Raw genomic sequence first — 27,801 nt, 5'->3', positions numbered from 1 at the left:
AGTGAAACCCCATCTCTACTAAAAATACAAAAAGTTAGCCGGGCATGGTGGTGCATGCCTGTAGTCCCAGATACTTGGGAGGCTGAGGCAGAAGAATCACTTGAACCCAGGAGGTGGAGGTTGCAGTGAGCTGACATCATGCCACTGCACTCCAGCCTGGGTGACAGAGTGAGACTCCATCTCAAAAAAAAAAAAAAAAAAAAAAAAAAGCAAGCTGGGAAGACTGGGTGGAACATGAGGATCTCAGGCACTCAGGCACATTCCTCCTGGTCCTGATGTGAGAAGTTGCAGCAACTCCTCCAGCTGGAGGTGTTATGGGGAGTTCTCTTTATCTGAGCACTAGGCAGTTCTCAGCTCTGCTCCTGTTCTAGTGTCACTGTGGGAGGGGTGGGGCTGGCGGAGGAAACCACCAGGTGTGGCCATGGGAAAGTCCCTCCAACATTCTATAGAAACATGGAATTTCCTGGTTTTAACCATTTCACATCCAACTGCCATCTCAGAGCTGACCAGAGCAGCACAGACCCCTCCAGCCTCCTAGGACATTTGATGCGGGGCATCGAGTCCTGGCTGGGAAGTTGGCACCTGGGTGCCAGCCCCAGCAGTCTCTGAAGAGCACGGGTAAATTACTGAAGTGTGTGGGCCTCCATGCCTTCAATGCCTTTCTGTAAAATGCTTTCCAAGCTCCCAAACAATTCCAAATATATCCATGTCATCCAATCAACCCACAGAGTAGCTGTTACTCTGCGGGTGAGTGAGCTGGCTGGGAGGGGCTGCATGCTGTGTGCTCAGGTCACACTGGAAGGCATCAGCTGGGTCCCCGCGCTTGCTCTTGGACCTCTGCAGGCCTCCTGGGAAGGTGACTCAGATCCAACTTCTAGGACTGGATCGGCATAGCTCCCACACTTCCTTGGGGTTCCTGGGTGTGGGAGCGTGGACTTCCCAGGCAGCTTTCCACTTAGTTAACTTGCCCAACCTGCTCTGTTGACTCTGGGAAGAGCCCTGAACTTCCCTGCTCCAGTGAACTGTGGGAGATGCCAAAACAGCACCCAGCTGCCCATCAAGATTACCAGAAGGGCCCCAGTTCCTGGCTTCTCTGTGGCTCACACTCTGGTCCTATTGCCTACCCTTGGGAACTCAGAGCATCCTCTTTCTCTTTTCTGCTGAGCTGGTGGCTGCACCGAGTTGCCTCTGTCTCTTTAAGAGAGAAAGAGAGAGCGAGAGACGGAAATCAGGAAGTGCGAGAGAGCTGAGAGCCAGGACTCAGTGCTGAGCTTGGTGTCCCACCGCCACAAGGAGGCAGGGAAGAAACCCACTAGTCCCAGCTCCTGGGGTGGCACAGACATTGCAACTGGCCCTGCCTGTGGGTCCTAGGGGCCCTTGGCTACCAGGAGGCTAAGAACACTGCTCATGAATGACAGTGAGCCCTGAAAGCTCTGGGGGTGTCACCCAGTCCCACAAGCCTGCATCCCCTGCAGTGGAGATGGGGTGAGTGTGCAGCGTGTGGAGGGGGGTGGGGGTGGAATGAGGGGCCAGACAAGGGGCAGCTGCAGGGCAGCTCAGCCGGGTGCAGGGGTGTGGGCTTGTTGGCGGCGGTGCTCTCACATAGAGCGTTGTGTGTGGCATGGAGGTGAGCCACCACGGGCCAACCACAAGCCCTCCCTGGGCTCTGCTTACCAACACCCAAAGCCAGCGATCAGCACCCAGCGCCTGCCCTCACCTTTCCCGGGGTCTTTCTCCCTGGCCGGAGTCTCAGGAGTAGGAGACGCTGGGAAAGGCTCCCTGAACAGTTTGGGAATAGAGCTGGAAACCCCCAGCCCAGCCCTGTGGGGGAAGGTGACAAACAGGAAAGGGTTAAAGGGCTAGGGCCGGCGGCCTTTGATGGAGGCTGAGAAGCAACTGCACTGAGGGGCGCCTCTCATCCGCCCTCCTCTTTCCGGTGTAGCTCAGCTCCTGGACGTGCCACAGACAGAAAGCATAACATACGCTCGCCAGGAAGAGCCTTTGCCTGACTCAGGGCAGCTCAGAGCGTGGGGTAAGTGCACTTGGCCACAGCAGAGCCCTGAGGAGGGAGGGGAGGGGAGAGGTGGGTGGGTGGCGTCTCACATGCTTCACTGTCCACTGCTCATTCATCCAACCACTGGCTGAGGGCCACTGAGCCCTTCTTTGCACCAGGTGCTTGGGGTGGTGGGGGGAGGATCTGCAGAGCGTGCAGAGTTAAGCCAGATGTGCCACAGCCAGAGCTCCCGGGCACAGAATCCAGGGGCACACCGCCTGTCTGGGGCTCTGCGCTTTGCACCTCCCTGCCTATTATCCCAGAGTCTTGAGCTGTTCCTTGCCCAGTATCAGAGCCCTTGGCCTTGATTTCAGCCTGCTGTGCTCCAACCCCAGCCCCAGCCCCCAGACCTGCTGGCTGGCTCCAGCCTCAGCGGGGAAAACCAGACCCACTCATTCATGCTGAGCTACTGTGTTGTCTTCAGGAAGCCTCTCAGTACCTCAGTTGCTTCTGTGTAATGTCCGCTCCTACCTGATCTGAAACTAGGAGTTGACCACCGATCTCTTCAAGGGGCCTCTGGCTCAATGAAATGACATTATCAAGGATTTGCATTTTTAAAAAAGATTACACAGAGAAAAAGTTCAGAGCGAAGGAACATAGGATTCCAGGCATGGCAACCCTCAGTTTGAGAACCTGTAAGATGTTAGAACACGAAGATGCCTTTTCTAGTCTAGCGTTATTTAAAAGTATTTAAGTGGCCAGGCATGGTGGCTCACACCTGTAATCCCAGCAATTTTTTGGGGAAGCCCATGTGGCCGGATTGCTTGAGCTCAGGAGTTCAAGACCAGCCTGGGCAACATGGCAAAAACCCATCTCTACTAAAAATACAAAAGACAGCCAGGTGTGGTGGTGCACACCTATGGTCCTAAGCTCCTTAGGAGGCTGAGTTGGGAGGATTGCTTGAGCCCAGGGGGTGGAGGTGGCAGTGAGTCATGATTGTACCACTGCACCCCAGCCTGGATGACAGAGTGAGACCTTATGTCAAAATAAAAAAAAGAAAAAGGAAAAAGAAAGTATTTAAAGGATGGTGGCCCTTCTAATGCTTCTGTCCCCAGGTATCCCAAAAAGGCCAGCACTGGCCTTATTTTTCAAAGAGAAATTGAGTTTAACTTCTGAGGATACACTTTCTGGTACTAATTGCTTTAGGAGAACTAGGCTTTGGGGAAAAGATGAGGACAAAGATGGGAAACAGAGTTGTAGGGGGTTTCAGATTCTCCCAATGGCTGAATGATGAATTTTGCCTCCCCTATACCCTGCTCTCACACACACACCCACACCCTTCTCCCCAACGCCCTACACACATACACACACACACACACTCACACACACACACACACACTCTGAAGCAGCCCCATCTCTCTTGGAGCAGTACTGGCCCGGCTGTCAGCTCACAGCAGCAGGAAGTGGTGGGCCTGGCAGGCAGGCCAGTGGGGGCTGGGGGAGTGGCTCTGGACTCATGTTGCAATCCTGGAGATTTGTGGTGGTGTGGGAGATGCTCCCTGACCCTGGGCCCTTCCTCCTATACTGTTTCTGCTTCCTGGGACAATCTCAAGCCTGGATGCCAAAACCCCAGAATCTTCAGTGCTGGGGAGAGGTGGTAGAGACAAGAGGTTTGTCTCTGCAGAATGACCTGCCTCAGGAGGGGCTTCAAGGGAACTTGGGGAGCCAGGACAGGCAGCAGGTGGAACAGGTGCCGGCTGTGGGCTGAGGGCTCAGTGGGGGCCCTCTTGTTGTGCTGTGCGTCCTTTTGGGGAAGTTACTTAACCTTTCTGTGCTTCACACTTCCCCCGCTCCCTTGCTTGTGGAATGGCCACATGGAGCCCTTCTTAGGGTAGCCTTGGGGCACAGTTACAGGTCAGGCCACCAGCGGCCACCCTGTGCCAGGAATGGAATCCTGGGCCCCCAGCATGCTCTTTCTCTAGGCAGAAGGTGACCAGCCAGCTCAGGGCAGGAGATGCAGAGCACAGCCAATTACCTGTGGCACACAGATGACCTGCTGGGGCAGGGGGCCACTGCCAGTGTGTACAAGGCCCGCAACAAGGTAGGAAGCAACCCTGGCCAGGCCCTGTCCAGCCCAGCCTTGGCCCCCTCATGCCTCAGAAGCTGGCCCAGTCAGCCCCCAGTGGGCATTGAGGGTGGTGGGACAGGGACCTCTGGATGTTGTGTAGCACACTCATACTGTGGGTTTGAGCAGAGGCATAGGGAGCTGAAAACGGCTCCTTGAGAGGATGCCTCTGTCGGGCACAAGTTGGAGCAAGAGAACTGTGAAGTAACAAGGCAAACATCCGAGGAAGGTAACAGCAAATGGGATCTAGGAATAGCAGAGTGGGGAATTAGGCCTTGTTTGGATTTATCCTGCGAGAATGTATGAGATGATATCCACTCTGTCTTATTCAAGAGTGGTAGCCGGCCGGGCACAGTGGCTTATGCCTGTAATCCCAGCACTTTGGGAGGCCGAGGTGGGCAGATCACGAGGTCAGGAGATCGAGACCATCCTGGTCAAGATGGTGAAACCCTGTCTCTACTAAAAATACAAAAATTAGCTGGGCATGGTGGCGTGCACCTGTAATCCCAGCTACTCAGGAGGCTGAGGCAGAGAATCGCTTGAACCTGGGAGGCAGAGGTTGCAGTGAGCTGAGATCTTGACACTGCACTCCAGCCTGGGTGACAGAGCGAGACTCCGTCTCAAAAAAAAAAAAGAATTGGAGCCATACAGACCAGGTTCCAGTCCCTTCCCTGCTGCTAACCCCAGGGAGTGTTAGCTGCCCTGTGATGATTGTCAATAGCAATTGTAATAATGACAACAAGCCATCCCCTGCAGGAGATCAGAGTGTCAGGATCTTGTCACCTCCCAGTGCTGGACTCTCTACCCCTTGAGAGGGAAAGGCAGTGCGGATGGGAGCCCCCATCCAACCAGGCTAATCTCTGGGGTTGGGCTGGCCGGAGAGGCTGAATGGAGGCCCAGGAGAGGGTGGCTGCTCCCCTGCGGGAGTGGGACATGTGCTAATCCCATGCTGTCTCCCACTGCTCCCTCCCCAATGGCAGAAATCCGGAGAGCTGGTTGCTGTGAAGGTCTTCAACACTACCAGCTACCTGCGGCCCCGCGAGGTGCAGGTGAGGGAGTTTGAGGTCCTGCGGAAGCTGAACCACCAGAACATCGTCAAGCTCTTTGCGGTGGAGGAGACGGTAGGGCCGGTGCTTGGTCAGAGAATGGTCTTGTCCTTGACCCTTATGGTCTGGGGAGAATCAGGCCACATGGTAACAGAGATTTGGTCCCATGCTCATCAGCAGGTCAGAGACAGCAGGCAAATTGCAGAAGGGAGCAAAGGGGGCAAGGGGGTGGGGGCGGTGCACTGGAAAGGAACGATGGACAGAATCAGTACCTAAGCAGAGGGCTTCCTGGAATAAGTGACTTTGGATTCCAGTGTGTGGGATCAGTGTGAGGCCAAGGAGGGAAGGCCAGGCCAGAAGCTGGGACCTGGAGAATGGGGGCTCTGGGCTCCAGGCTGAGCCACTTCTTCCTGGTGGGTGGGGAGGAGAAGTGCCGTCCTCATGAGCCCCTCTCTGTCCCACCCATAGGGCGGAAGCCGGCAGAAGGTACTGGTGATGGAGTACTGCTCCAGTGGGAGCCTGCTGAGTGTGCTGGAGAGCCCTGAGAATGCCTTTGGGCTGCCTGAGGATGAGTTCCTGGTGGTGCTGCGCTGTGTGGGTGAGCCCCTCCCTGTCCCTGCCTCCACCCTCAGACCAGCAGCAGGCCTGGGACAGATGCTGACAAGACTCAGGTGTCTAACTCCTGCTAATCATTCCATTTAAAATTCCAACTTAAAAATTAAACCTAAAAAAGATTGTACACCAATGTTCACAGCAGCACTATTTACAATAGCCAAAAGGTGGAAACATCCTAACTGTGAAAACAAAATGTGGGAGGTACCTAAAATAGAATATTATTCAGTCTTAAAAGGAAAGAAATTCTGACACCTGCTACAACATGTATGGACCTTGATGACATTATGTGAAGTGAAAAAAGCCAGACACAGAAGGACAAATCTTGTATGATTCCACTCATACATTCATAGAAACAGAAAGTACCATGGTGGTTTCCAGGGGCTGGGGGCAGAGGAGAATGAGGAGTTGTTTAATGAGTACGGTTTCAAGTTTGAAGAATGAGGCCGGGTGCAGTGGCTCATGCCTGTAATCCCAGCACTTTGGGAGGCCCAAGTGGGCGGATCATTTGAGGTTGGGGGTTTGAGACCAGTCTGGCGAACACGGTGAAACCCTGTCTCTACTAAAAAAATACAAAAATTAGCTGGGTGTGGTGGTGCATGCCTGTAGTTCCAGCTACTTGGGAGGCTGAGGCATGAGAATCGATTGAACCTGGGAGGCAGAGATTGCAGTGAGCTGAGATTGCACCACTGTACTCCAGCCTATGTGTCAGAGTGAGACTCTGTCTCCAAAAAAAAAAAAAAAAAAAAAAATTGGAGAATGAGAAAAGTTCTAAGATGGATGGTGTGATGGTGGCACAGCAGCGTGGGTGTGCTTAGTGCCAATGAAGTGTACACTTAAAATTGGTTAAAATGGGAAATTTCGTTATGCATATTTTACCACAATTGAACACCTAATCAAAAGAAGTAATACAAAGAGGGGTGCTGCGCTTGAGGAGACAGAGCCACCACCCATCTTGGTTTCCTAGAGAATCCAGATGGCACCTCCATACCCTAGTGTCCTTGAGATGCCCTCCTAAGCCCCATGCGCGTCTCTGCCCTTCTGCCTGTCCCATGGCTCTGTCAGCCCACGGGAACTCCTGTCTCTCTGGACGCAAGGACAGCCTTCCCACCAAGATGAGCCTCAGACACTAGACTGTCCCCGGCCAGAGCCAGCTAGTGGCCTCCCCGTCTGTTCCCAGTGGCCGGCATGAACCACCTGCGGGAGAACGGCATTGTGCATCGCGACATCAAGCCCGGGAACATCATGCGCCTCGTAGGGGAGGAGGGGCAGAGCATCTACAAGCTGACAGACTTCGGGGCTGCCCGGGAGCTGGATGATGATGAGAAGTTCGTCTCGGTCTATGGGACTGAGGAGTACCTGGTGGGTGAGCTGCTGGAGACCCGCTGCCCTATGCTGAGGGCTCCCCTTGCCTTGTGAGCCCCCCAGAGCCCCCATGAGGGGGTGTGGCCCACCTCCTTCTTCCACAGGAGTTATGTCTCTCCCCTGTACCCCAACCAGAAGAATGCATTCTGTTCTCTGAGATGGAAAAGGTGAGGCTGACACCCATTTTTAAGATGACAAAGGAGAAGGATTTGAACAGTTCTGTTTTCACCTGCAGGTGGTGAAAGGGGGTCTGACAGGTCTCAGGCCCTTGCCAGCCCTCCTGCTCCATGGCCTCGTTCTGGTTCTCTCCGGCAGCATCCCGACATGTATGAGCGGGCGGTGCTTCGAAAGCCCCAGCAAAAAGCGTTCGGGGTGACTGTGGATCTCTGGAGCATTGGAGTGACCTTGTACCATGCAGCCACCGGCAGCCTGCCCTTCATCCCCTTTGGTGGGCCACGGCGGAACAAGGAGATCATGTACGGTGGGCCACAGGGCAGGGAATGGGGCAGACTGGCAGTCCCCTGGCCCTTCCCCCACCGGTCCTTGCTGTGTCTTCTGGTCCCCTCACACTCCATGGCCCTCCTCTGGTCCACCCCCCAACCCAGGCTCTTTGTAGATCTCTTTTTGTTAATGGGATCAAACAAGCAGCTGAGCTCTGCCCAGGGCTGATGGGAGTCTGTGAATATGCCCTATGTTAGTTCGGTGCTTCACTCTAGCCCTCTGCTCCCTTACTGCTCTCCTCGTCTCAACCGAAGCTCAAAGAGTGCCTTGCCTAAGGTGGAAGAGCTCACCAGGGGCAAAGGTGGCAGCTTCCTGTTCCCAGGTCCAAGGTCTTTCCATGGTTTTGTGCCATCGGACAGGGAAGTAGCAAGTGGCTGGAGACAGTAGCGGCTCCCTCTGAGTGCACAGCCCAGAGCAGAGGAGATGTCAGCTGGCTTAGTGGGAAGGTTGCTGCACCCGCCTCAGCCCCGGGGTCCAGCTGTGTGGAACCTATATCAGGCCCGCAAAAGGGGCAGAAGACCAGCATGGACGGGGGTTGTCAGGGAAGGCTGGACTCTGAAGGGAAAGAAAGAGGAGAGGATACTGGGTCCATGCATAGCATGGGCAAAGGTGTGGAGGAGGCTGGCCAGGCTGAGGAAAGTGTAGCAGGGGGGAGAGGCAGTGGACAGGGCAAAGGTGTCTCTACCTGAAGCAAAGGGCTCCAGGAGGAGTGCTGAGGCAAGGCGCTCTCACAGCTGAGAGCCAGGTTTCTCACACTCCATCTGTCAGGCTACTTTGGGGTAGCTGGGTGACTTGAACCTGTGCTCCGAGCCCTTTGTGCTGAGTGTGTCGTTGCCCGGCAATGTGATAGCTGGGGATCCTGCTGACCTGGCCTTCCTCCCCGCAGGTACCGGATCACCACGGAGAAGCCGGCTGGGGCCATTGCAGGTGCCCAGAGGCGGGAGAATGGGCCCCTGGAGTGGAGCTACACCCTCCCCATCACCTGCCAGCTGTCACTGTGAGTGGGACCCTGCTGGGGGGTGATGCTGGAGTCTGAGCTGGGTGTCACTTCTCTCTGCTAAGTCAAGACTTCTGAGGCCTGTTCCAGCAGGTTCCGGGCATGCTGCAGGCTTGGGCACACCACTTTCCCATCTGGTTGCTGGAACGAGTTCTTCCAGCTCTTCCTCCCCAACCCACCCTGCCCCACCATCTTGGTCCTAGCTCTTCAGGACATTCTCTTAGAACGCTCCTATTGCCTGCTTAAGGAGGATAGGTCTGGGCCCCCGCCCCTGACAGTCTCCATGTCCTGGGAGGGCAGGGGGCTGCAGAGCCAGCTGGTGCCCATCCTGGCCAACATCCTGGAGGTGGAGCAGGCCAAGTGCTGGGGCTTCGACCAGTTCTTTGCGGAGACCAGTGACATCCTGCAGCGAGTTGTCGTCCATGTCTTCTCCCTGTCCCAGGCAGTCCTGCACCACATCTATATCCATGCCCACAACACGTAAGTGGGGGCGAGGGAGGGAAGCGGTGAGAACCTTCTCTACCCAAGCAGCAGCGCATGTCCAAAGCAGCATCTCCCACAGTACGTTCTGAGGAGTGTGTACATAGGAACGCTTCCAGGTCCAAACGTAGTTGGGAAAAGACTAATTCTACAAAGTTAAAGCTAAACAGGTTTTCTTGCATGTACTTCAGAGAGTCAGTACCTTTTCTAATGCTAATATGCATTATACATCTGAGAAGTGTGTGCATGGTGTATGTTGGCTGTACATTTCCTAAAGGTACTGCTCATAGTACCCTTGATTCCTGGATAATTTTATAGAACTAGGTAAATTTTAATGGCAGTGTGACAGGAAGAGGTGCAGAGGCAAAGGCTGGGTATTAGGACTCCTGGGACCTGTTCCCACTCTGTCTCCATCACTATAAGATGTGAACTCTCCCCTTGGTCTCTCCACCCTTGATGACAGAGAAAACCACCCCCGTCCCTCCCTCTGCAAAACAGAGCCCTGTCTATGGGCAACGCTTAGCTGGGGCTTAGGCCACCCTAGCCCCCTGCCTTGCCTACTGACACCCCCTGCCCTCTGCTCCCCACCTCGGCTGTGTCTAGGATAGCCATTTTCCAGGAGGCCGTGCACAAGCAGACCAGTGTGGCCCCCCGGCACCAGGAGTACCTCTTTGAGGGTCACCTCTGTGTCCTCGAGCCCAGCGTCTCAGCACAGCACATCGCCCACACGACGGCAAGCAGCCCCCTGACCCTCTTCAGCACAGCCATCCCTAAGGGGCTGGCCTTCAGGGACCGTGAGTAGAGCCACCTGGGCTGGATCTTTCTCCTCCCCACATTTTCCTCTGAGACAGGAGTTTGCAATCCAGGCCATTGGTTACTTTTCTTTGTGGGTGTTTCTTTGGGGCCACAGGGAGCAGGAGGCAGATGTGGGTTCTAATTCTGCAGACGCCTCTGAGATGCCACATGACGTGGGCTGGTGGCTTGACCTCCCTGGGGCTTACTGGCATCCTCAGAGCTGTGGAAAGAGCTCCAGTGGAAACAGGGAGATCTGGATTTAATGCACTTTCCATAATCTCTGATTTGTGGGGAAGCCTCAGGCAGTTTGTGTTGGAAGAAGCCCAAGTCTGAGCTCCTGGAAAGAAGGGAAGGGGGTCAGGGGTCCAGAGCTTGGGCCTTTCTCCAAACTCTAGCAAAAATGTCCTTTCTTCTCACTTGAACAGTGCAAGTTTTATCCTCTTTCTCTGAGGCTAGGAAGGGGTATTCACCTCAAAACCTGTGGACAAGAGGGTGATTTAGTCCATTTTCAGCTCTTGGACATGAGGAGGTAGTTCTCAAAAGTGGCCGCAAGGTGGCAGTGAGGGATCACAACTTTAAGTGCGGCTAAGGCTGGCAAGGTGGGAGGCTCAGGGTGAGTTGTGAAGCCTGAGGTGGGAGATTGGCAGTGAGGGGTGAGTGTGAGCTGGAAATAATGAAAGATAAGCCGACCCAGCACCATACAGGCAGGCCCCTCAGACAGGGTCTTTGTCTGCAGCTGCTCTGGACGTCCCCAAGTTCGTCCCCAAAGTGGACCTGCAGGCGGATTACAACACTGCCAAGGTGAGGGGCAACCCCCAGGTGGCAGGGAGGGGCATGACCCAAGGGTAGGAGGTGTGGGACCTGGCCCTGTGCATCTCTGTGTTTCAGGGCGTGTTGGGCGCCGGCTACCAGGCCCTGCGGCTGGCACGGGCCCTGCTGGATGGGCAGGAGCTAATGTTTCGGGGGCTGCACTGGGTCATGTGAGTAATCATGAGGGCTGGGCACAGAGGGGGAGGCGGGCAGGAGAGGGAGGCGGACAGGAGGGGGAGTGGGCAGGAAGGGGAGATGGGTGGGGGGGTGGGCAGGAAGTGGAGGTGAGCAGGAGGAGGGGGTGGGCAGGAGAGGGAGGTGGGCAGAGAGGGGGAGGCGGGCTGGAGGGGGAGGCGGGCTGTAGGTGGAGGCAGGCCGGAGGGGGAGGCAGGCCAGAGGGGGAGGCCGGCAGGAGGTGGAGGCCAGTATCCTGGGATGCTGTCTGCATGCATGGTGCTGAGTCCCCCAATCAAGGCAGCTCTGACTCAGTCTCCCCTTGGACAGGGAGGTGCTCCAGGCCACATGCAGACGGACTCTGGAAGTGGCAAGGACATCCCTCCTCTACCTCAGCAGCAGCCTGGGAACTGAAAGGTGGGTGTTCGCCTCAGGCCAGCTGGGACCTCTCAGCCCTGCCTTGTCTGCTCCTCACCCTAGATACTTCCAACAATGCACCTCTTCTCCCCAACCCAGGGCTACTGCCTTCCCTGCCCTCCTAGAATAGAGGGCACCCGCACCCTATCCCTTATCCCCACCTCACCAAATAACTGCAATGGCTCCCCCAAAACCCAGTCCCTCACCTGCAGGGGAAGGGGCCCATGGGGGCACAGACTCTCCAGGTACCAAGGTGGCCTCCCTATCCCAAGAAGGGGCTTGTGTCCTGCCAAGTCCTTCTCTGAATGATTTAGAGTGCTCACCCTATGCCAAGTGCCAGCAGAACTCTAGGGGGAGGACTCACACCCACGCACAGTTCCTGGATGTGACCAGGATGGAGATCCAGGTGGTCTCGTTCTCCATGCCTCATCTCCTGCTTTCTCTGAGTCTTCAACTTATCCTTGCCTTCCTTGGGTTCCCTGCCCCAATCTTTGGAACCCCACTCCCTCCACTCCCTTGTCTTGGGCTAATAAGGGGGGATGGGTTGGAAAAAGAGAGAGACCGGGCAGGAGGAAGCCAAGTGGAAGGGTCTGGAGTTGGGGAATGTGGGAAGACTTCATTGGCCAGAGCACGATTGAGAAGTAGGCACAGCACCCCAAATCCTGGAAGGCACGAGGCCATGGTACGGGTGAGGGTGGGAGCTCTGCAGCCTAGGGATGCCACTGGTGGCGAGAGTCTTTGGGAACAGAAGATCAGAGACTGCCCATATGCCTGAAGGCCCCCTCCTCCCGCCACCCCCAGCCCTTGTCCTCAGGGAGCTCCAGGGAGTTTCCCAGCTGTGGGCTGACTCATGCAGCCCCGCGTGCCTCCTGCTTCGCAGCAGCAACGCAGTTGATGGGGCAGCTGGGAGGTGGAGGAGCAGGGAGGAGGAAGAGGAGCATCTCCAGATAACAGGGATGGAGTCTCCATCCAGACTGAGCCCCTCTCAAATGGTGACAGAGAGTAGGGTTCAGTCAGCAGAACTGCAAGTGAATCTCCTTTGAGCAGAGCTCTGTCCAGGGCACAGAGGGGGCTCCAGGGGTAGATGTGGCATCCTGTCATTCAGAGAGGCCCATGCTTCCTCCAGAGCAGCTAGCCCTTCCTGGACATGTGAGGGCTGATGGGATTGTTGGGTAAGAGGAGACCTGAGATGGGTAGAGGCAACCACGGAGGCCTTCCTGAAGGATGAGGCTTTCAAGGCCAGAAAGAAGAAGAATACCTCAGGCAGGAAGGTCTGCACAGAGACAGAGAAGAAAAGGGCCCTGTTCGGGGGAAAGGAGGGGATGCTGGGGAGGCTTACTGAAGCCACAGTCATGATGGCAGATAGCCCAGAGCTAAGCCAGAGGCGGACAGAGGTGGAGGTGAGGAGGGGAGGAAAGAAGGCATAGAGGCCCTGAAGGAGTCCAGCTAGAGAGAGGTTGGACCCCAATAAAACAACCAGTAGAGAGCCATTGTAGATTCTTGACCTGGAAAGATGTGTTTGGGAAAGCTTTTTGGGTGTCTGTCTGCCCACTTGCCCTGGATGGATAGGCATGGTGGGGAATGGCACGCTGGCCTGGGTCTGGCGTCCTGGCATCCTGGTGTCCGCTGGCTGCTGTTCCCCTGTTCTGGCTCTGCAGCCTCCTCCAAGGTGGCCTCCGTGGTGTGTCTAGAGAGCTGGGGTCAGGCAAGTGCCTGCTTTGAAGCCTATTTCAGCCTCCCATCAAGGAGGAGGATGGTGAGCAAAAACAGTTGTGAGCAGGGAGCCAGAGGGCCAGGTGCAGCCTCTTCTCTTAGTCTGGGTGTGGCTCCAGCCCATTGTCACCTTCCCCTACCTGGGCCTCTGTGTCCTCATTTTCAAAATGAGAGGGTCGCATGATCTCTGCGGCCTCCCAGCTGCCACATGTTGCAAGCCCATTCTTGCCTGAACATCCCCAGACCTGTAGATTCTCCTAAGGGCTGAAGACACTAGCTCCACCCGCAGTGGAACCAGGTATTTTCATGAGCTGAATGTCACACTGGAGGAACCCAGCACCTCATGCCAAGTGGCCCACCTTTGCCCAACCTGGTGACTCACCTCTCCCCCAGTGTGCATATCCTGCCTCAGGTTCCCCAGGACAGGTCCTTTGGTAGAGCAACCTTGCCTTTGTCCCAAAGCTCCCTGGCCCTCCTGGGCAGCTGCTGCCATCCACAGGCACTGCTCAGGCAGCCAGGACGGGCTTTGGGAATCCTAGGGCTTCCCCCAGCCCCGCCACCAGGCAAGACATTCCAGGCAAGACTTCATCTCCAAGGTCCCTTTTGATCCCTATGAACATCTTATTGTGTCGCAGGAAGGAAATTTGTCTCCTCGTTTTATAGATGAAGAGCCTGAGGCCTGGAGAGCTAAAGGACTAACCCAAGGTCATGCAGATAGCAAATGCCAGGACTAGGACTCGAACCCATGTCTCCTGACTCCCTGTGGAGATGTATTGGGTCCAGCCTCACCCTCTTCTGCCGTCAAATTTCCCATGCCTTAAAATCCATTTGTGCACTCAGTAACGCCTTCAGCATCCGTGCACTGACGGACTACCGTGTGCCGAACACGTTGCTAGGCACGAGACGTACGAGGAGCAAAGCGACGGCACCCCTGTCTTCAAGGAGCCTGCAGTTCATTCCTGATTCTCTCTTTGCTCAGCTCCCCTCTCCTTCCCTGCTCCTCCATTCCCAAGCCAAAATACACAGCATACTTTTTAAAAATCATGATTGTTACTAAAATGTATATACTAATGGTAGAAAGTTAGAAAACAGAGATAAGCAAAAATAAGAAAATTAAAATCCCATAACCTACTATCTAGAGACAGGTTATCACACCTTAGGAGTACACATCCTTCTAGATATTTTTCTACTATGAGTAAACATTAACCAACATGAAATGATAGTGTATTTGCTGTTTTATAACCTGTTTTTGGGATCACATCTGCTGTCCCACCTTCTGGACTCATCTAGAGCTTCCCCTTGAAGTTGTTTGTCTTGTCCTTCTTTCTCAGCATTTCCTGTAAACTGGGAAGTTTAAAAAAAATTTTTTTTAGTATTTTATTTTATTTCTTTTCTTTTTTTTCAAGGCAGGGTCTCACTGTGTTGGCCAGGCTGGTCTTGAACTCCTGACCTCAAGCAATTCTCCCACCTTGGCCTCCCAAAGTGCTGGTATTACCGGTGTGAGCCACCATGCCTGGCTTTTATTTTGTATTGTATTGTATTGTATTGTATTGTATTGTATTGTATTGTATTGTATTGTATTATTATTTTTGTAGAGACAGGGTCTCACTGTGTTTCCCAGGCTGATCTCAAACTCCTGGTATCAAGCAATCCTCCCACTTCTGCCTCCCAAAGTGCTGGGATTACAGGCATGAACCACTGTGCCAGGCCTAAACTGGGAGTGCACAAGGCTAGATGGATTCCAGTTGAACATTTTTTGCTAGAATACATTATTGATGATGCCGGGTATTGTATGTTGACATACCACTGGCTGATGATGGCCTGATTCCTCTACTGTACCGTTACATTGTCCCTGTAGAAGAAAGAAGCAGAGTGGTGTGACCTTGTCACCGTGCAAATGCCCACCCCATTATCATCCATCATTGCTTGTAAGGCTATGCCCCAGAGAACGATTTCACTGGGCAGCAAGATGATAATGTTCTAACTTCTGATATATCATTGCCTAGTAGTCTACAAAATATAGCTTTTCCCTCATCAGAAAGCTATTGGTTATCAAGAAATACAGTTTCTACTGGACAGGAACTTAATTCTTTCTCTTTAGTTACAAAGTTTCCTGGTAAGGAGATCATTAATAGCAGCCTTGCATCATGGGCCCGTGAATTTTCATAGACTCAAGGTGTTACAATCTGTCTCAACCTTTATTCTTTGCAATACTCAACAATGTCACAACTTGGGTGAGCAGGGCCCTTGTAAGGATGGCGCCTCTGTCCCAAACACAAAACTTCCCAGAGACCCGGAGAGCCACCAAGGCTGTCCCACAGATGCTATGCCCAGCATGTGCCAACAGAGCTCTCTGCCTCCCACCTTGGCTGCTCCTAAGCCCCCAAATATGGCCTTTCTCTTTGCTTCCCTCAAGGTTCAGCAGCGTGGCTGGAACGCCTGAGATTCAGGAACTGAAGGCGGCCGCAGAACTGAGGTCCAGGCTGCGGACTGTGAGTGAGGCTGGAGGGCAAGGGCTTAGCAGGATCAGAGCTGGGGGCCCGTGTTCCAGCCAGCCTGCCCATCAGTGCCCAGGCTGAAGACCCCACGGGGGTCTGCCTTTGTGCCCCACAGCTAGCTGAGGTCCTCTCCAGATGCTCCCAAAATATCACGGAGACCCAGGAGAGCCTGAGCAGCCTGAACCGGGAGCTGGTGAAGAGCCGGGATCAGGTACATGAGGACAGAAGGTCTGTGGGATTTTCCTTCTTTGTGGGGTGGGAGTGGGGGAGTGGGCAGCTCCAAAGGTCCAGTAACCTTTAGCCTTTTAGACGTCAGCTTGCATTCCCCTTTCTCTTGGCAAGGGTGCTAGGGCATGGGGGAGTATAGGGAGATCCAGCAATAAACAAGAACCCCCCGACTGCCCCAGACACCAGCCAGGAGGAGAAAAGGATCTGGGGTCCTGCACCCATCTTGGATTTGAGGAATGCCTTGGGAATCTTAGCAGGTGCTATAATTCTGAATAAAAGAAGACTTTAGTTCCCTTTCTCTGTGTCAGGCCCTTGGGTAGGTCCTCTCACGTACAGCATCTCGTTGAATCCTGAAAACAATAATGATGCTATGATAATGCCCTTTTTATAGAACCTCAGTCAGTGAGGTTAACTTACCCTGAGTCACAGCCAGTAAATGACAAATGACAGAGGTGGCTTCAGGTCGGGTCTGTCCACCTCCAAAGCCTATGTTCTTGGCCTATGCCAGGCAGGGGTTTACAACCTTTAAGGCACCACTCTCCCTTTTAACAGACATAAAAATACCCCCCTCCCCCAGGCCCCAGCTGACTGTGTGGAGCCGCTGCCTACCTTGCCGCTTCTGACCAGGGGATGGGTGGTGCCCAGCGCGGACCTCCTCCCCATTCTCTGGTGCCTACTGTAATCTGGGCCTATCCCCATCCATCATCCCATGCCCTCAATTCTAAATTCAAACAGCTCTGAACACCACAGGAGTTTTTCTTAACTGTTTTGGCCATAAAACCTGACCTAAACCGAATGAGGCTCTTTATAGAATTTATCCCACTTACGGTGAATGTTCCTGTGGTTCTTTGGAGATGTGAATGTGTTTGATTAGGAGTTGATGCCCTGCTCGGGCCATTCCACAATACACTGTGTGGGTACCAAATTGCCTTTCTGATATCAGAAGACGATTCTCAATTCAGAGCACATTTGGCCCCGTCCTTTTGGATGAAGGCTGCAGATCTGAGGCCCTGTCCTTTTGGATGAAGGCTGCGGATCCCAGGCCCTGTCTTTTGGATGAAGGCTGTGGATCGAGGCCCCGTCCTTTTGGATGAAGGCTGAGGATCAAGGCCCCATCCTTTTGGATGAAGGCTGCAGATCTGAGGCCCTGTCCTTTTGGATGAAGGCTGAGGATCCCAGGCCCTGTCTTTTGGATGAAGGCTGAGGATCGAGGCCCCATCCTTTTGGATGAAGGCTGTGGATCCCAGGCCCTGTCTTTTGGATGAAGACTGTGGATCTGAGCCCTGTCCTTTTGGATGAAGGCTGTGGATCCCAGGCCCTGTCCTTTTGGATGAAGCCTGAGGATACCAGGCCCTGTCTTTTGGATGAAGGCTGAGGATCGAGGTCCCATCCCTTTGGATGAAGGCTGAGGATCCCAGGCCCTGTCTTTTGGATGAAGGCTGTGGATCGAGGCCCCGTCCTTTTGGATGAAGGCTGAGGATCAAGGCCCCATCCTTTTGGATGAAGGCTGCAGATCTGAGGCCCTGTCCTTCTGGATGAAGGCTGAGGATCGAGGTCCCATCCTTTTGGATGAAGGCTGTGGATCCCAGGCCCTGTCTTTTGGATGAAGGCTGAGGATCGAGGCCCCATCCCTTTGGATGAAGGCTGAGGATCCCAGGCCCTGTCTTTTGGATGAAGGCTGTGGATCGAGGCCCCGTCCTTTTGGATGAAGGCTGAGGATCAAGGCCCCATCCTTTTGGATGAAGGCTGCAGATCTGAGGCCCTGTCCTTCTGGATGAAGGCTGAGGATCGAGGTCCCATCCTTTTGGATGAAGGCTGTGGATCCCAGGCCCTGTCTTTTGGATGAAGGCTGTGGATCCCAGGCCCTGTCTTTTGGATGAAGGCTGTGGATCCCAGGCCCTGTCTTTTGGATGAAGGCTGTGGATCGAGGCCTCGTCCTTTTGGATGAAGGCTGAGAATCAAGGCCCCATCCATTTGGATGAAGGCTGCAGATCTGAGCCCTGTCCTTTTGGATGAAGGCTGTGGATCCCAGGCCTTGTCTTTTGGATGAAGGCTGCGGATCTGAGGCCTGTCCCAGCTACTTCATCTTCCACCCGCATGTTCCTGGCGGGGCAGGCTCCTTCGGCTGGCAGAGCCCTGGAACAAGCCTGTGCTCTGTTCAGAGTCAAGCTCCAGAAATAGCAGAGATGGGGTCACTTGGAGGTGCTGCAGGGAGGAAGTGGAGCTACATAGGCCTGTGGGTGAGGAAGAACTTTTCCCAGACACTCCCGACTTCTCAAACAAAGTGTTTGTTTCCAGCCTGAAAAGGGGAAGGAAGAAATAATAATGACCTTCAACCCCAGAACAAGAAAGTCCTCGGGAGATCATCTCCCCAGTTCCTCTGCCTCCGGGCAGGACTGAGGCCTGTTGATTCATTCTTGTTTTCAACAAGGATTATTGATTCATTATTTATGTTAAGTTTCTGCTGTGTGCCACACACTGGGTAAACCAAGAAGCTATATTCTTCTGCTTTTTCCAGTTGACCAGAGAGAGATTTAACTCCCCTCTATCCCCAGCTGTCACTGCCAGACATGCTCTTAGGTTTCAGGGGCCTAGGCTCCTTCCCAGGGCCTAGTCTCACAACTTCTCATGTAGTAAAGGCCACGTTCCTGTTGCCCGTCCTGCTTGGCTTCCTGTCTCTCTTATCTCCTACTTAACTCATGCTGTGAGTGCATGTGTGTGAGAGAGGAAGAATAAGCCATGAGAACGAGAGACGGCTGGCTGACTGTACGGGGTCTCAAATAAGCCTAGAGACGGGACAGCCACCTCCACTCCCAGACTGATCCCCCAAAACTGTGGCTGTGAGGCTCCTCCCCTATTCCACTGCCACCCTTCCCCTCCCTCCCTCTTTCCTCTGTGCTATTAGATTCTTCCAACACCTGGTCCCTGTCTCCTGCCCACAGCATCCAGCAGATTCAGTGCTGTTTGGACAAGATGAACTTCATCTACAAACAGTTCAAGAAGTCTAGGATGAGGCCAGGTGAGCCCGGGGAGGGCAGATGCCCCTTCTCTCTCCTCTGTCTCCCTTCTTTCTTCTTTCTTCCTTTTCACTGGTGCTACCAGTGGCCACTAACCTCCAGCTAAGTGGCCACTAACCTCCAGCTGGTGGTTCTTGGAGGCCCACTAAGCGGATGGTTCTGTGCAGCTGCTCTAGGGGCAAGGCCCCTGTCTGCAAGCTGCCTGCAGGCCAGTGGGGGACGTGAAACCTTTACATGCCTGCCTGTTGCCACATGAGAGACTTGGATCACATGGTTGGGGGATCCAGTGGGCTGGGGCCTGGGTGCTGTAGGAGAGGTGGTCCTGGAAAGAGATCTCTTACCTTGGCAGGGTACTTTAAAGTATAGAATGTCACTATCCTTTGTGTCCTTGGGACACTGAGACAGTCAGGTTTTCCAGAAAAGGGGGGGTCAGGAGAAGTCCCATTTTGAGTCACTGGGTCAGGCATTTTGGCTGCTTGATCCATTAATCCTCACAAGGATGCTGTGGCAGGGGCAGCCCATTTACAGGCTCGGGGGTGGGAAGCTGCTTGTCCAAAGTGACTGCCATTGTGGGGTAGTGCAAGGGTGGGACCCAGGGAGGGCTGGTGAGGGGGTTGGAGGGAGCCTGCGGAGGCTCCAGTTGACTCTTCAGGTTGGGGAACTAACACACCAGGAACCAAACCTCCCCCTCCTCTCCCAGGCCCCAAGCATTTCCTAATCTGTAGGCTGAAGGTCTTGGGCTTTATTGCCAAATTCTCTTCTCTCCTTGGGATTATCTAAAAACCACTGTCCAATAGAAATATAATGCCAGACATGTATGTAATTCTAAGTCTTCTAGTAGCCAATTTTTAAAAAGTAGAAAGAAACAAGTGAAATTAATTTTAATGTGTTATTCAACCCAATATATCCAGTGTCATTTTAGCGTGTAATCAATATAAACAAAATCACTAAAGAAATACCTTATATTCTTTTTGTGTTATCTTCAAAATCCCACGTGTATATATACACATAAATACATAACTTATTTCCTTAGCAATTCTGTTTATATTGATTACATGCTAATATATATATTTGAGACAGGGCCTTTGTCACCCAGGCAGGAGTACAATGGCATGATCACTGCTCACTGTCGCCTCAACCTCCTGGGCTCAAGCCATCCTCCCACCTCAGGCTCCTGACTAGCTGGGACTACAGGATGCTTTCCCATCGCTTTATTTTTTATATTTCACATATATATATTATTCATATATATATTATTCACATATATATAACATTTATAACACATCTCTATTGGGAAACTAAATTTTATATATGTGTGTGTGTGTATGTGTGTGTGTGTGTATATATATATATATACACACACACATACATGGAGCTGGGTGCAGTGGCTCATGCCTGTAATCTCAGCACTTTGGAAAACTGAAGCGGGAGGATCACTTGGGCCCAGGAGTTCAAGACCAGCCTGGGCAACATAGCAAGACCCCGTCTCTACAAAAAATAAACAAAACTAGCTGGAAGTGGGCATGCGCCTGTAGTCCTAACTACTTGGGAGGCTGAGGTGGGAGGATCACCTGAGCCTGGGAGCTGGGAGTTCGAGACTGCAATGAGCTAAGATCACACCACTGCAGCACTCCAGCCAGGGCAAGAGCGAGACCCTGTCTCAAACAACAACAACAATAACAAAACCTCTAGGCATCATTACCCTCCCCATTTTATAGATGACAAAACCAAGACACAGAAGGGTTAAGTAGCCCAAGTAATCTAGGTCCAGCTGCTTTTAACCATCCCATTTTACAGCCTCAAAGGAGTTTTACTTCTATTGGTCTTTAAGAGTCCTTTATTAAAATTAAAAATAAACCCCTAACTGTTAAAACCCAGCGTGTTGAAAGATACCATTTTTTAAAATGCCCAGTGGTCTTCAGGCTCTCTTGCATGAGCCTCACGGGACTCCCACGTGGCACCTGTGATGGATGAGGAGACAGGCTCAGCGAAGTGAAATCACTCGCCTAGTGCCGCCTGCCAACAGGAGGAAGGGCTGAGGTTTGTCCCAGGTCTCTCGGACTGCACACATGCTCTCAGCTGGCCAAGTGCAGGGCCCAGGAGGGGGACTCTGCTATGACAGGAGTGGGATGGGGAGGCCCTCGAAGTGAACTGCCATCATCATTTCATCTTGGGGCTGCCGCCACCCTGGAGGCCCATTCCTGCGAAGACCAGGAGGGGGCAGCATCTCCCTAGTGCATGAGCCTTAGGGCCCTTCAGGAGGCAGCCAAGGCCATGAAAGCTTCAGCCTTTCTGGCAAAAGTGGCTGGGCAGAGCGGGGAGGTAGAAGGTGGTGGCCTGATTTCTCCAGCTCGTTGCAGGTAGAGCCCATGAACATTCAGGCATGGGACCACCCAGCTGCAGGCATCAGTCACTCTGGGAGGGTGCTGGATAAGGGGCTATGGTTGACCGAGCCTCCTTCTAAGCCCACTTCATCCACCAACTCCCATCTGAAGCATCCCCCACGTCCCCACCCCGGCCCTGCACTGCAGGCTGCCTTCCCCTGGGGCCCTCACACAATTTCCCCATGGCTTCTTGAGGCCCTGGCTTTGTCCTAATCAGCTATTCCGGTGCTAGCTTCACTCCTCTGCCCCTCCTACTCCACTGGGCGGTGAGTTCCCGTGAAGCAGCACAGGCTGGGCCGTCTTCATCTTTTAACTGTCTCTCGATCTTTGCTGCACTCTGTTTCGTTGACTGATTGAATAGGTGACATCTGTTCTGTCTGTTTCCTCCAGGGCTTGGCTACAACGAGGAGCAGATTCACAAGCTGGATAAGTGAGTGGTCTGTCCTCCGGCAGGCGGGTGGGCAGGAGGGTGGGTGTCCGCAGGGCAGAACGATTCTCAACACCAGGGGAGAGGCAGTGAAGGGCCCTGTCCCGGACTGCAGCTGAGCAGAGTTGGGGATAACAGGTTATCTGGGGCCAGGGGAGGGAGTATGCATAGCTTAGTTGGAGGGAGACTTCTCAGATGCAATCTTGATGTAACTGGATTTACTTCTGGTATGGACAAGACTGTTTGCAGGCTTTTTTTTTTTCTCTAGTTGTCCTCACTGATGCACCACTTACCACTTCCTGCTTCTGCCCTCTGCCTGAACCTTCCCTGCCTCCCCCGGCTCCTCTGTCTCCCATGTTTCCCGGACACACTCACGTCCAGGAGGCCCTCCCTGATTTAATGGTTATCTGGGAACTCACTCCCCCAGTTCTACAAGCACCCCGACCCCTTTTTGTCTCACACACACACGCACTCACATACCTTCTTTCCACGGCTGCCTCACTTTCCCTTCCCTTTCCTGAGGACTAAGCTTGAGCACATGTGTGTTCCCTGAGGATCCCCTGTGCGTCTCCCACGTCTCCCTGTTGATGTGGGCTTTGCTGGCCACTGCAGCCTTCACAATCCAAGTGTGTGACCATCCTTCCTCCTTTCCCAGAGATATAGCCTTGCTGTGGACGCAGGGCTTGGGCACTTACGACGAGGTGGTGACGGAGACTGACGGAGACTGAGGGATGGTGGGCTTGTGCATAGTGGTTCTGGCAGCTCATCTGCACCTTGGTTCCCTGTCGTTCTAGGGTGAATTTCAGTCATTTAGCCAAAAGACTCCTGCAGGTGTTCCAGGAGGAGTGCGTGCAGAAGTATCAAGCGTCCTTAGTCACACACGGCAAGAGGATGAGGTAACAGCCCCTCCTGAGCTCCTGGAGCCCAGGGCCTGGCCTGGCCCTTCTAGGCTTCAGAGGACCCAGGGCTTTGTGGAGCTCTGAGGCAGAGGGAGGAGTGAGTGAAGGGGTGTGAGCAGATGAGTGGTTTTCTGTCCCTGGGTGGACCAGGCAGTTGGCTGGGAGATTTCTGTAGCTCAGCTTATTTACTCCTACAACACCTGCCCTATACAGTAGATATCATCACCCTATTTCCTAGGTGAGGAAACTGAGGCTCTGAGAACAGGTCTCCTCTGCACATCCCATGGCTAGTAAGTGGCAGACCCAAGACTCGTATGTGGTTCTGCCTGCCTCTACAATCTAGATTCTTCAGGGCTTTTGAGGGGTAAAATCAAATCAAATCTGGATTCTTTCTACCGTTCCACCTGGTTATATTGAGAAGTCTCCTTTAGGAGAACACTAGGTGTCCCTGGGATAAGGACAGTGGCAGTGGCCCTTAAGTAGAACCTTCTGTCACACTGTCCCCTTCAGGAGTTTTGGGTTCCACCTTCTCAGATCAGGCCCACTCTCCATCCCCTGCCTGTGTGAACATTGGCCCCCCCTGAGAAGAGAGGACAATTTCCCACGTGCTACCACGTGGCCTGTAGGACCTCACCTTGTTATGGGGCTGAGACCTTGGCACTCACCCGTCCTCATATCAGAATACCAATGCCTGCTTCTCCTACTCCAACCCACCACACATTCTGGTGTAATTGCTCTGGAGCAGGGCTTGGATGTCAGTGTAGTACAGCTTCTCCAGGTGATTCTAATGTGTGGCCAGGGCTGAGCACCAACCCCTGATTTAACGGCTCTGGGCCTTGGGGAAAATGTTCCTGCTCCTTCCCTCCACTTAGAGATAGGAGAGAATTCACACTGGAAATGAGAGCGTGGGCAGTTCCCCACACTGAGAGCCCTGGTGTGGGCTATCCTCTGCCTCTCTGCAGCCTGACTGGTGCCACGCTCACCATAGGTGGCATGCGTCACCCAGCCCCAGCCACATGTATGTTGTTGGTACTCCACACTACGGCCCTGAAGGGGGCCTCCCAGCCTCAGCCAGCTGTGTGCTTCTGCATTATTGCAGTGGGGCGGGCAAGCGTGGAGGGCACAGCTGGCAGGGCAGAGGCAGCGAGGGAGGCAAATACCCGGGACCCACCTGTGTCCATGTGTGGATCCGATGGCAGCTAGGTGAGCCCTGGGGAATGGGCTGAGTCCTGCTCTAATTCTAAGTCTCTGTGTGTTCTCTTGAGGGTGGTGCACGAGACCAGGAACCACCTGCGCCTGGTCGGCTGTTCTGTGGCAGCCTGTAACACAGAAGCCCAGGGGGTCCAGGAAAGTCTCAGCAAGGTGGGCATGGCAGAAGGATTCTAGGTGCTCTGGGGATGCAGGCTGGGGCGCTTGTTACCCATGTCTTCCCCTCCTCAAGCACTCCCCCTACCCAGCCACACATAAGCTGGCTACTAATTGCTGACCAAAGTATGGCTTCCCTGCAGCTCCTGGAAGAGCTATCTCACCAGCTCCTTCAGGACCGAGCAAAGGGGGCTCAGGCCTCGCCGCCTCCCATAGCTCCTTACCCCAGCCCTACACGAAAGGACCTGCTTCTCCAGTAAGTGCTGGGGAGAAAGCGGGTGTGTATCTGTGTGGAAGGGGGTTGCAGGGAGCAGAGTATGCTGAGGTTAGAGCCTGAGGGGTTTGGCGTCATGCCAAGCCTAGGAGGCAAGATTAAAGAGACTAGCTGGGCGCGGTGGCTCATGCCTGTAATCCCAGCACTTTGAGAGGCCAAGGTGAGCGGATCAATTTGAGGCCAGAAGTTTGAGACCAACCTGGCAAACATGGTGAAACCCCATCTCTGGTAAAAATACAAAATTTAGCCGGGTGTGGTGGCAGGCACCTGTAATCTCAGCTACTTGGGAGGCTGAGGCATAAGAATTGCTTGAATCCAGGAGGCAGACATTGCAGCAAGCCAAGATTGTGCCACTGCACTCCAGCCTGGGCAAGGGAGCAAGACTCCGTCTCAAATAAGCAAACAAAAAAGAATAAAGAGGCTTCTCTGGTGGGGCTGCGGAGGAGGGTGGGCCTCCCAGGAAAAGGGTCTTGTCAGGACAACTTCCAGCCTCAGCCGCCTCTCCTGCCTCTGCCTTGGGCAGCATGCAAGAGCTCTGTGAGGGGATGAAGCTGCTGGCATCTGACCTCCTGGACAACAACCGCATCATCGAACGGTAAGGAGCTTTCACCTTGTGTAGGTCAGGGCTGGGTCTTCAAGCTATCCTTGCCTGGGGGGGTGAAGAGTCCCCAAGCCTGCCCATGCAGGTTTGATGACACATGTCCATTTTCCAAGAAGCCCTGTTGAAGCTTAGGCGTTTTCCACAAATGAGTTGACATCCTCAGGAGGTGTAGGGTTCACTTAGAGCCTTTAAAATGTGAGCCTCCATGCTGTCAGGGAGATGGGGGCCTGGAGGCATGGGGTTTGTGCCTGTGTCCAGCTCTGCACTCCATATGCACTCTGTGCCCAAGCTGCCCCAGATGCCTCCTTGAATCACAGCCATCCTCAGGATAGGTGCTGTTTTCATCCCCATGTGCTACCCCAGGAAGCCACAGCGCAGACACCTTGGATACGATGCCCAAGGCCGGTGTTTCTCTGGCCTTGTGGGGCTCCCGTCCCTCCTGCCAATGCTCATGGGCCAGCCCGGGGCTGCAGGATCATCTCCTGATTCGACTCCCCTCCTTGGGGTGCTGAGGGGTCATGAGAGGTTGGTGTGGGAATGCAACAGGGCTCCGACTCTGAGATTGAGATTTTGCAGACCAGTAAAAGTTCTTTCTTTTTTTTTTTTTTTCTTTTTTTTTTTTTGAGACGGAGTCTCACTCTGTCACACAGGCTGGAGTGCAGTGGTACTGTGTCGGCTCACTGCAACCTCCATCTCCTGGGTTCAAGCAATTCTCCTGCCTCAGCCTCCTGAGTAGCCAGGATTACAGGTGCCCACCACCACACCCAGTTAATTTTTATATTTTTAGTAGAGACAGGGTTTCACCATCTTGGCCAGGCTGGTCTCGAACTCCTGGTCTCAGGTGATCTGCCTGCCTTGGCCTCCCAAAGTGCTGGGATTACAGACATGAGCCACTGCGCCCGGCTACGTACCAGTATAGTTCTAAAATAAAACTCGAGAACAACAGAGTTACCAGCTGCTCACATAACCAAGTAAGCACATTTGAAGTAAAAAAAAAAAAAGCCCTGTCATCTAGTAACCCCACTTTATAAAACACATTTTACCATCAAAGAGAGATAACCTCAGGATAAAGGATGGTCCTTGCTTGCCCTGAAGGCCAGCGGCCCTGTTTATATACATGTACACACGTGCACGCATCTCCCACTCCTGCCTGTCATCCTCGTGTCTGTCATTTTCCTGTCTGAGAACCAATGGCAGGGTAGAGTCAGCAGAGATTCCTACAGGATTTCAATCCTGACCCTGCTTCTTACCAACTGCGTGACCCTGGGAGGTGTGTTCAGCTTTGAGCTTCAGTTCCCTCCCCTGTGAGACAGGAGTAATAATTTCTACCTCATGGTGTTGACATAGGGATTTAAAAAAATGAGATATGCAAGGTGCTTGCGGGTAGGGGGGTGTGGAGGGAAGGGCTCACTAAATGTTACTTCTTCCCCAGAGGCCACTCCAGTCTCACACTAGAATTGGGGCCAGGAGGTAGGGAAACCAGGAGCAGAGCTTGTGGTTTGTCCCCAGAGTTTCAGAGGGTCCTTGGGTAAGGGAGGAATCTCCTCCCTGTCCTGTTCCAGCAAGAGAACTCATCCTCTTAAACACCCAAAAAGAGGATATTTGACAGCTTCTTGGAAGGATTTTCCAAAACAGCCCTCTTGGTCAGGAAGTTCTAATTTTAGTGCCAACAAAAATTGCTCTTGCTGTGATATGTCATCTATTTGCAGATAGCTCAAAACTTTATTTTAGTGAATTTTCACTTCCTTATTCAGAGCTGTAGCCAAAGAGCCAAATGAATCCATTTAAACTCCTTTCCCCTCCTAAACCTTGGCTACACAATGGAATCACCAGGGGAGCTTTTAAAAGTACAGATGCCTGGGTCTTGCCCCAGAGACTCTGGGTACAGCTTGTGGTTAGGATTTGCATGAGCTTTCCAAGTGATTCCAACATATAGTCAGAGGTGAGAGCCAGTGGGTTCTTGTCAGGGAGTGAGGGTGCTACAAGGGGAGAGCTGAGGACTTGAATGGCTCAGTGTTCTTGAAAGCTAATTGTGCTGGGCCCTGGAGTGTGGTCTGCAGGCCTCTCCAACAGGTGGGCACTGCTAGCCTGTACCTTTTCTTGTAGGCTAAATAGAGTCCCAGCACCTCCTGATGTCTGAGCTCCATGGGGCGCATGAGGCATCCTGAAGCATTAGAATGATTCCAACACTGCTCTTCTGCACCGTGAGACCAACCCAGGGCAAGATCCCATCCCATCACATCAGCCTACCTCCCTCCTGGCTGCTGGCCAGGATGTCGCCAGCATTACCTTCCACTGCCTTTCTCCCTGGGAAGCAGCACAGCTGAGACTGGGCACCAGGCCACCTCTGTTGGGACCCACAGGAAAGAGTGTGGCAGCAACTGCCTGGCTGACCTTTCTATCTTCTCTAGGCTCAGGTACTGCTCCTCCATGCCCATGGCTGGGCCGTGGGGAGAAGAAGCTCTCATACGCCCTCCCACTCCCTCTGGTTTATAGGACTTCACTCCCTAGCCAACAGGAGCGGAGGCCTCCTGGGGTTTCCCCAGGGCAGTAGGTCAAACGACCTCATCACAGTCTTCCTTCCTCTTCAAGCGTTTCATGTTGAACACAGCTCTCTCCGCTCCCTTGTGATTTCTGAGGGTCACCACTGCCAGCCTCCGGCAACATAGAGAGCCTCCTGTTCTTTCTATGCTTGGTCTGACTGAGCCTAAAGTTGAGAAAATGGGTGGCCAAGGCCAGTGCCAGTGTCTTGGGGCCCCTTTGGCTCTCCCTCACTCTCTGAGGCTGCAGCTGGTCCTGGGACATGCAGCCAGGACTGTGAGTCTGGGCAGGTCCAAGGCCTGCACCTTCAAGAAGTGGAATAAATGTGGCCTTCGCTTCTGTTTCTGGTGGCTCTCCCTGGGCTGTGTCTGCAAGGCAGGGAAGGCTCTCAGCTGGGTGTGCTTGGCAACCAAGTGGGGTCTGGGCGGGGATCTGTGAGAAGTGCTGGGAAATGGGGGTGGGAATTGGTCATGTCCTGATTTCTGCCTTTCCCCTAAATGGGCCCTAATTTCAAGGAAGAACCCAAGGGGTGCCTTCCC

General features: G+C 53.5%; 1 protein-coding gene across 6 annotated transcripts; it reads left to right on the top strand.

The window, feature by feature from the left end:
* Positions 1 to 475: 475 nt before the first annotated feature.
* Positions 476 to 27,605, top strand: IKBKE (inhibitor of nuclear factor kappa B kinase subunit epsilon). Of its 6 annotated transcripts, none has more exons than XM_016937443.4 (22): positions 793 to 1,485; positions 1,943 to 2,032; positions 3,980 to 4,094; positions 5,099 to 5,239; positions 5,633 to 5,762; positions 6,957 to 7,138; positions 7,457 to 7,617; positions 8,529 to 8,639; positions 8,940 to 9,119; positions 9,723 to 9,913; positions 10,651 to 10,715; positions 10,803 to 10,894; positions 11,229 to 11,315; positions 15,445 to 15,520; positions 15,642 to 15,754; positions 18,697 to 18,773; positions 21,546 to 21,585; positions 22,377 to 22,478; positions 23,747 to 23,843; positions 23,990 to 24,102; positions 24,644 to 24,715; positions 26,828 to 27,605. In XM_016937443.4, the coding sequence occupies exons 3-22, from the start codon at positions 4,008 to 4,010 to the stop codon at positions 26,859 to 26,861; spliced, it is 2,151 nt and encodes a 716-aa protein (XP_016792932.1). In that variant the 5' UTR covers positions 793 to 1,485; positions 1,943 to 2,032; positions 3,980 to 4,007; the 3' UTR covers positions 26,862 to 27,605. The 6 variants fall into 6 exon arrangements, with proteins under 6 accessions (XP_063648817.1, XP_016792932.1, XP_016792928.1 ...); XM_016937439.4 differs by having other exon boundaries at positions 3,976 to 4,094; XM_063792742.1 differs by lacking the exon at positions 24,644 to 24,715.
* The last annotated feature ends 196 nt before the right edge of the window (positions 27,606 to 27,801 follow it).

Source organism: Pan troglodytes, chromosome 1 (assembly GCF_028858775.2).
Source record: "Pan troglodytes isolate AG18354 chromosome 1, NHGRI_mPanTro3-v2.0_pri, whole genome shotgun sequence".
In the NCBI taxonomy this organism is placed as follows: Eukaryota; Metazoa; Chordata; class Mammalia; order Primates; family Hominidae; genus Pan; species Pan troglodytes.
The sequence above is the reverse complement of the archived record's forward strand: the minus strand, read 5'-3'. Positions and strand labels throughout refer to the sequence as shown.

Bases quoted from the DNA above. Each gene is read 5' to 3' on its own strand.
- IKBKE (XM_016937443.4), top strand. From the start codon at position 4,008: ATGCAGAGCACAGCCAATTACCTGTGGCACACAGATGACCTGCTGGGG. The intron at 5,240-5,632 runs GTAGGGCCGGTG...TCCCACCCATAG, and splicing joins TCTTTGCGGTGGAGGAGACG to GGCGGAAGCCGGCAGAAGGT. The intron at 18,774-21,545 runs GTGAGCCCGGGG...TGTTTCCTCCAG, and splicing joins GAAGTCTAGGATGAGGCCAG to GGCTTGGCTACAACGAGGAG.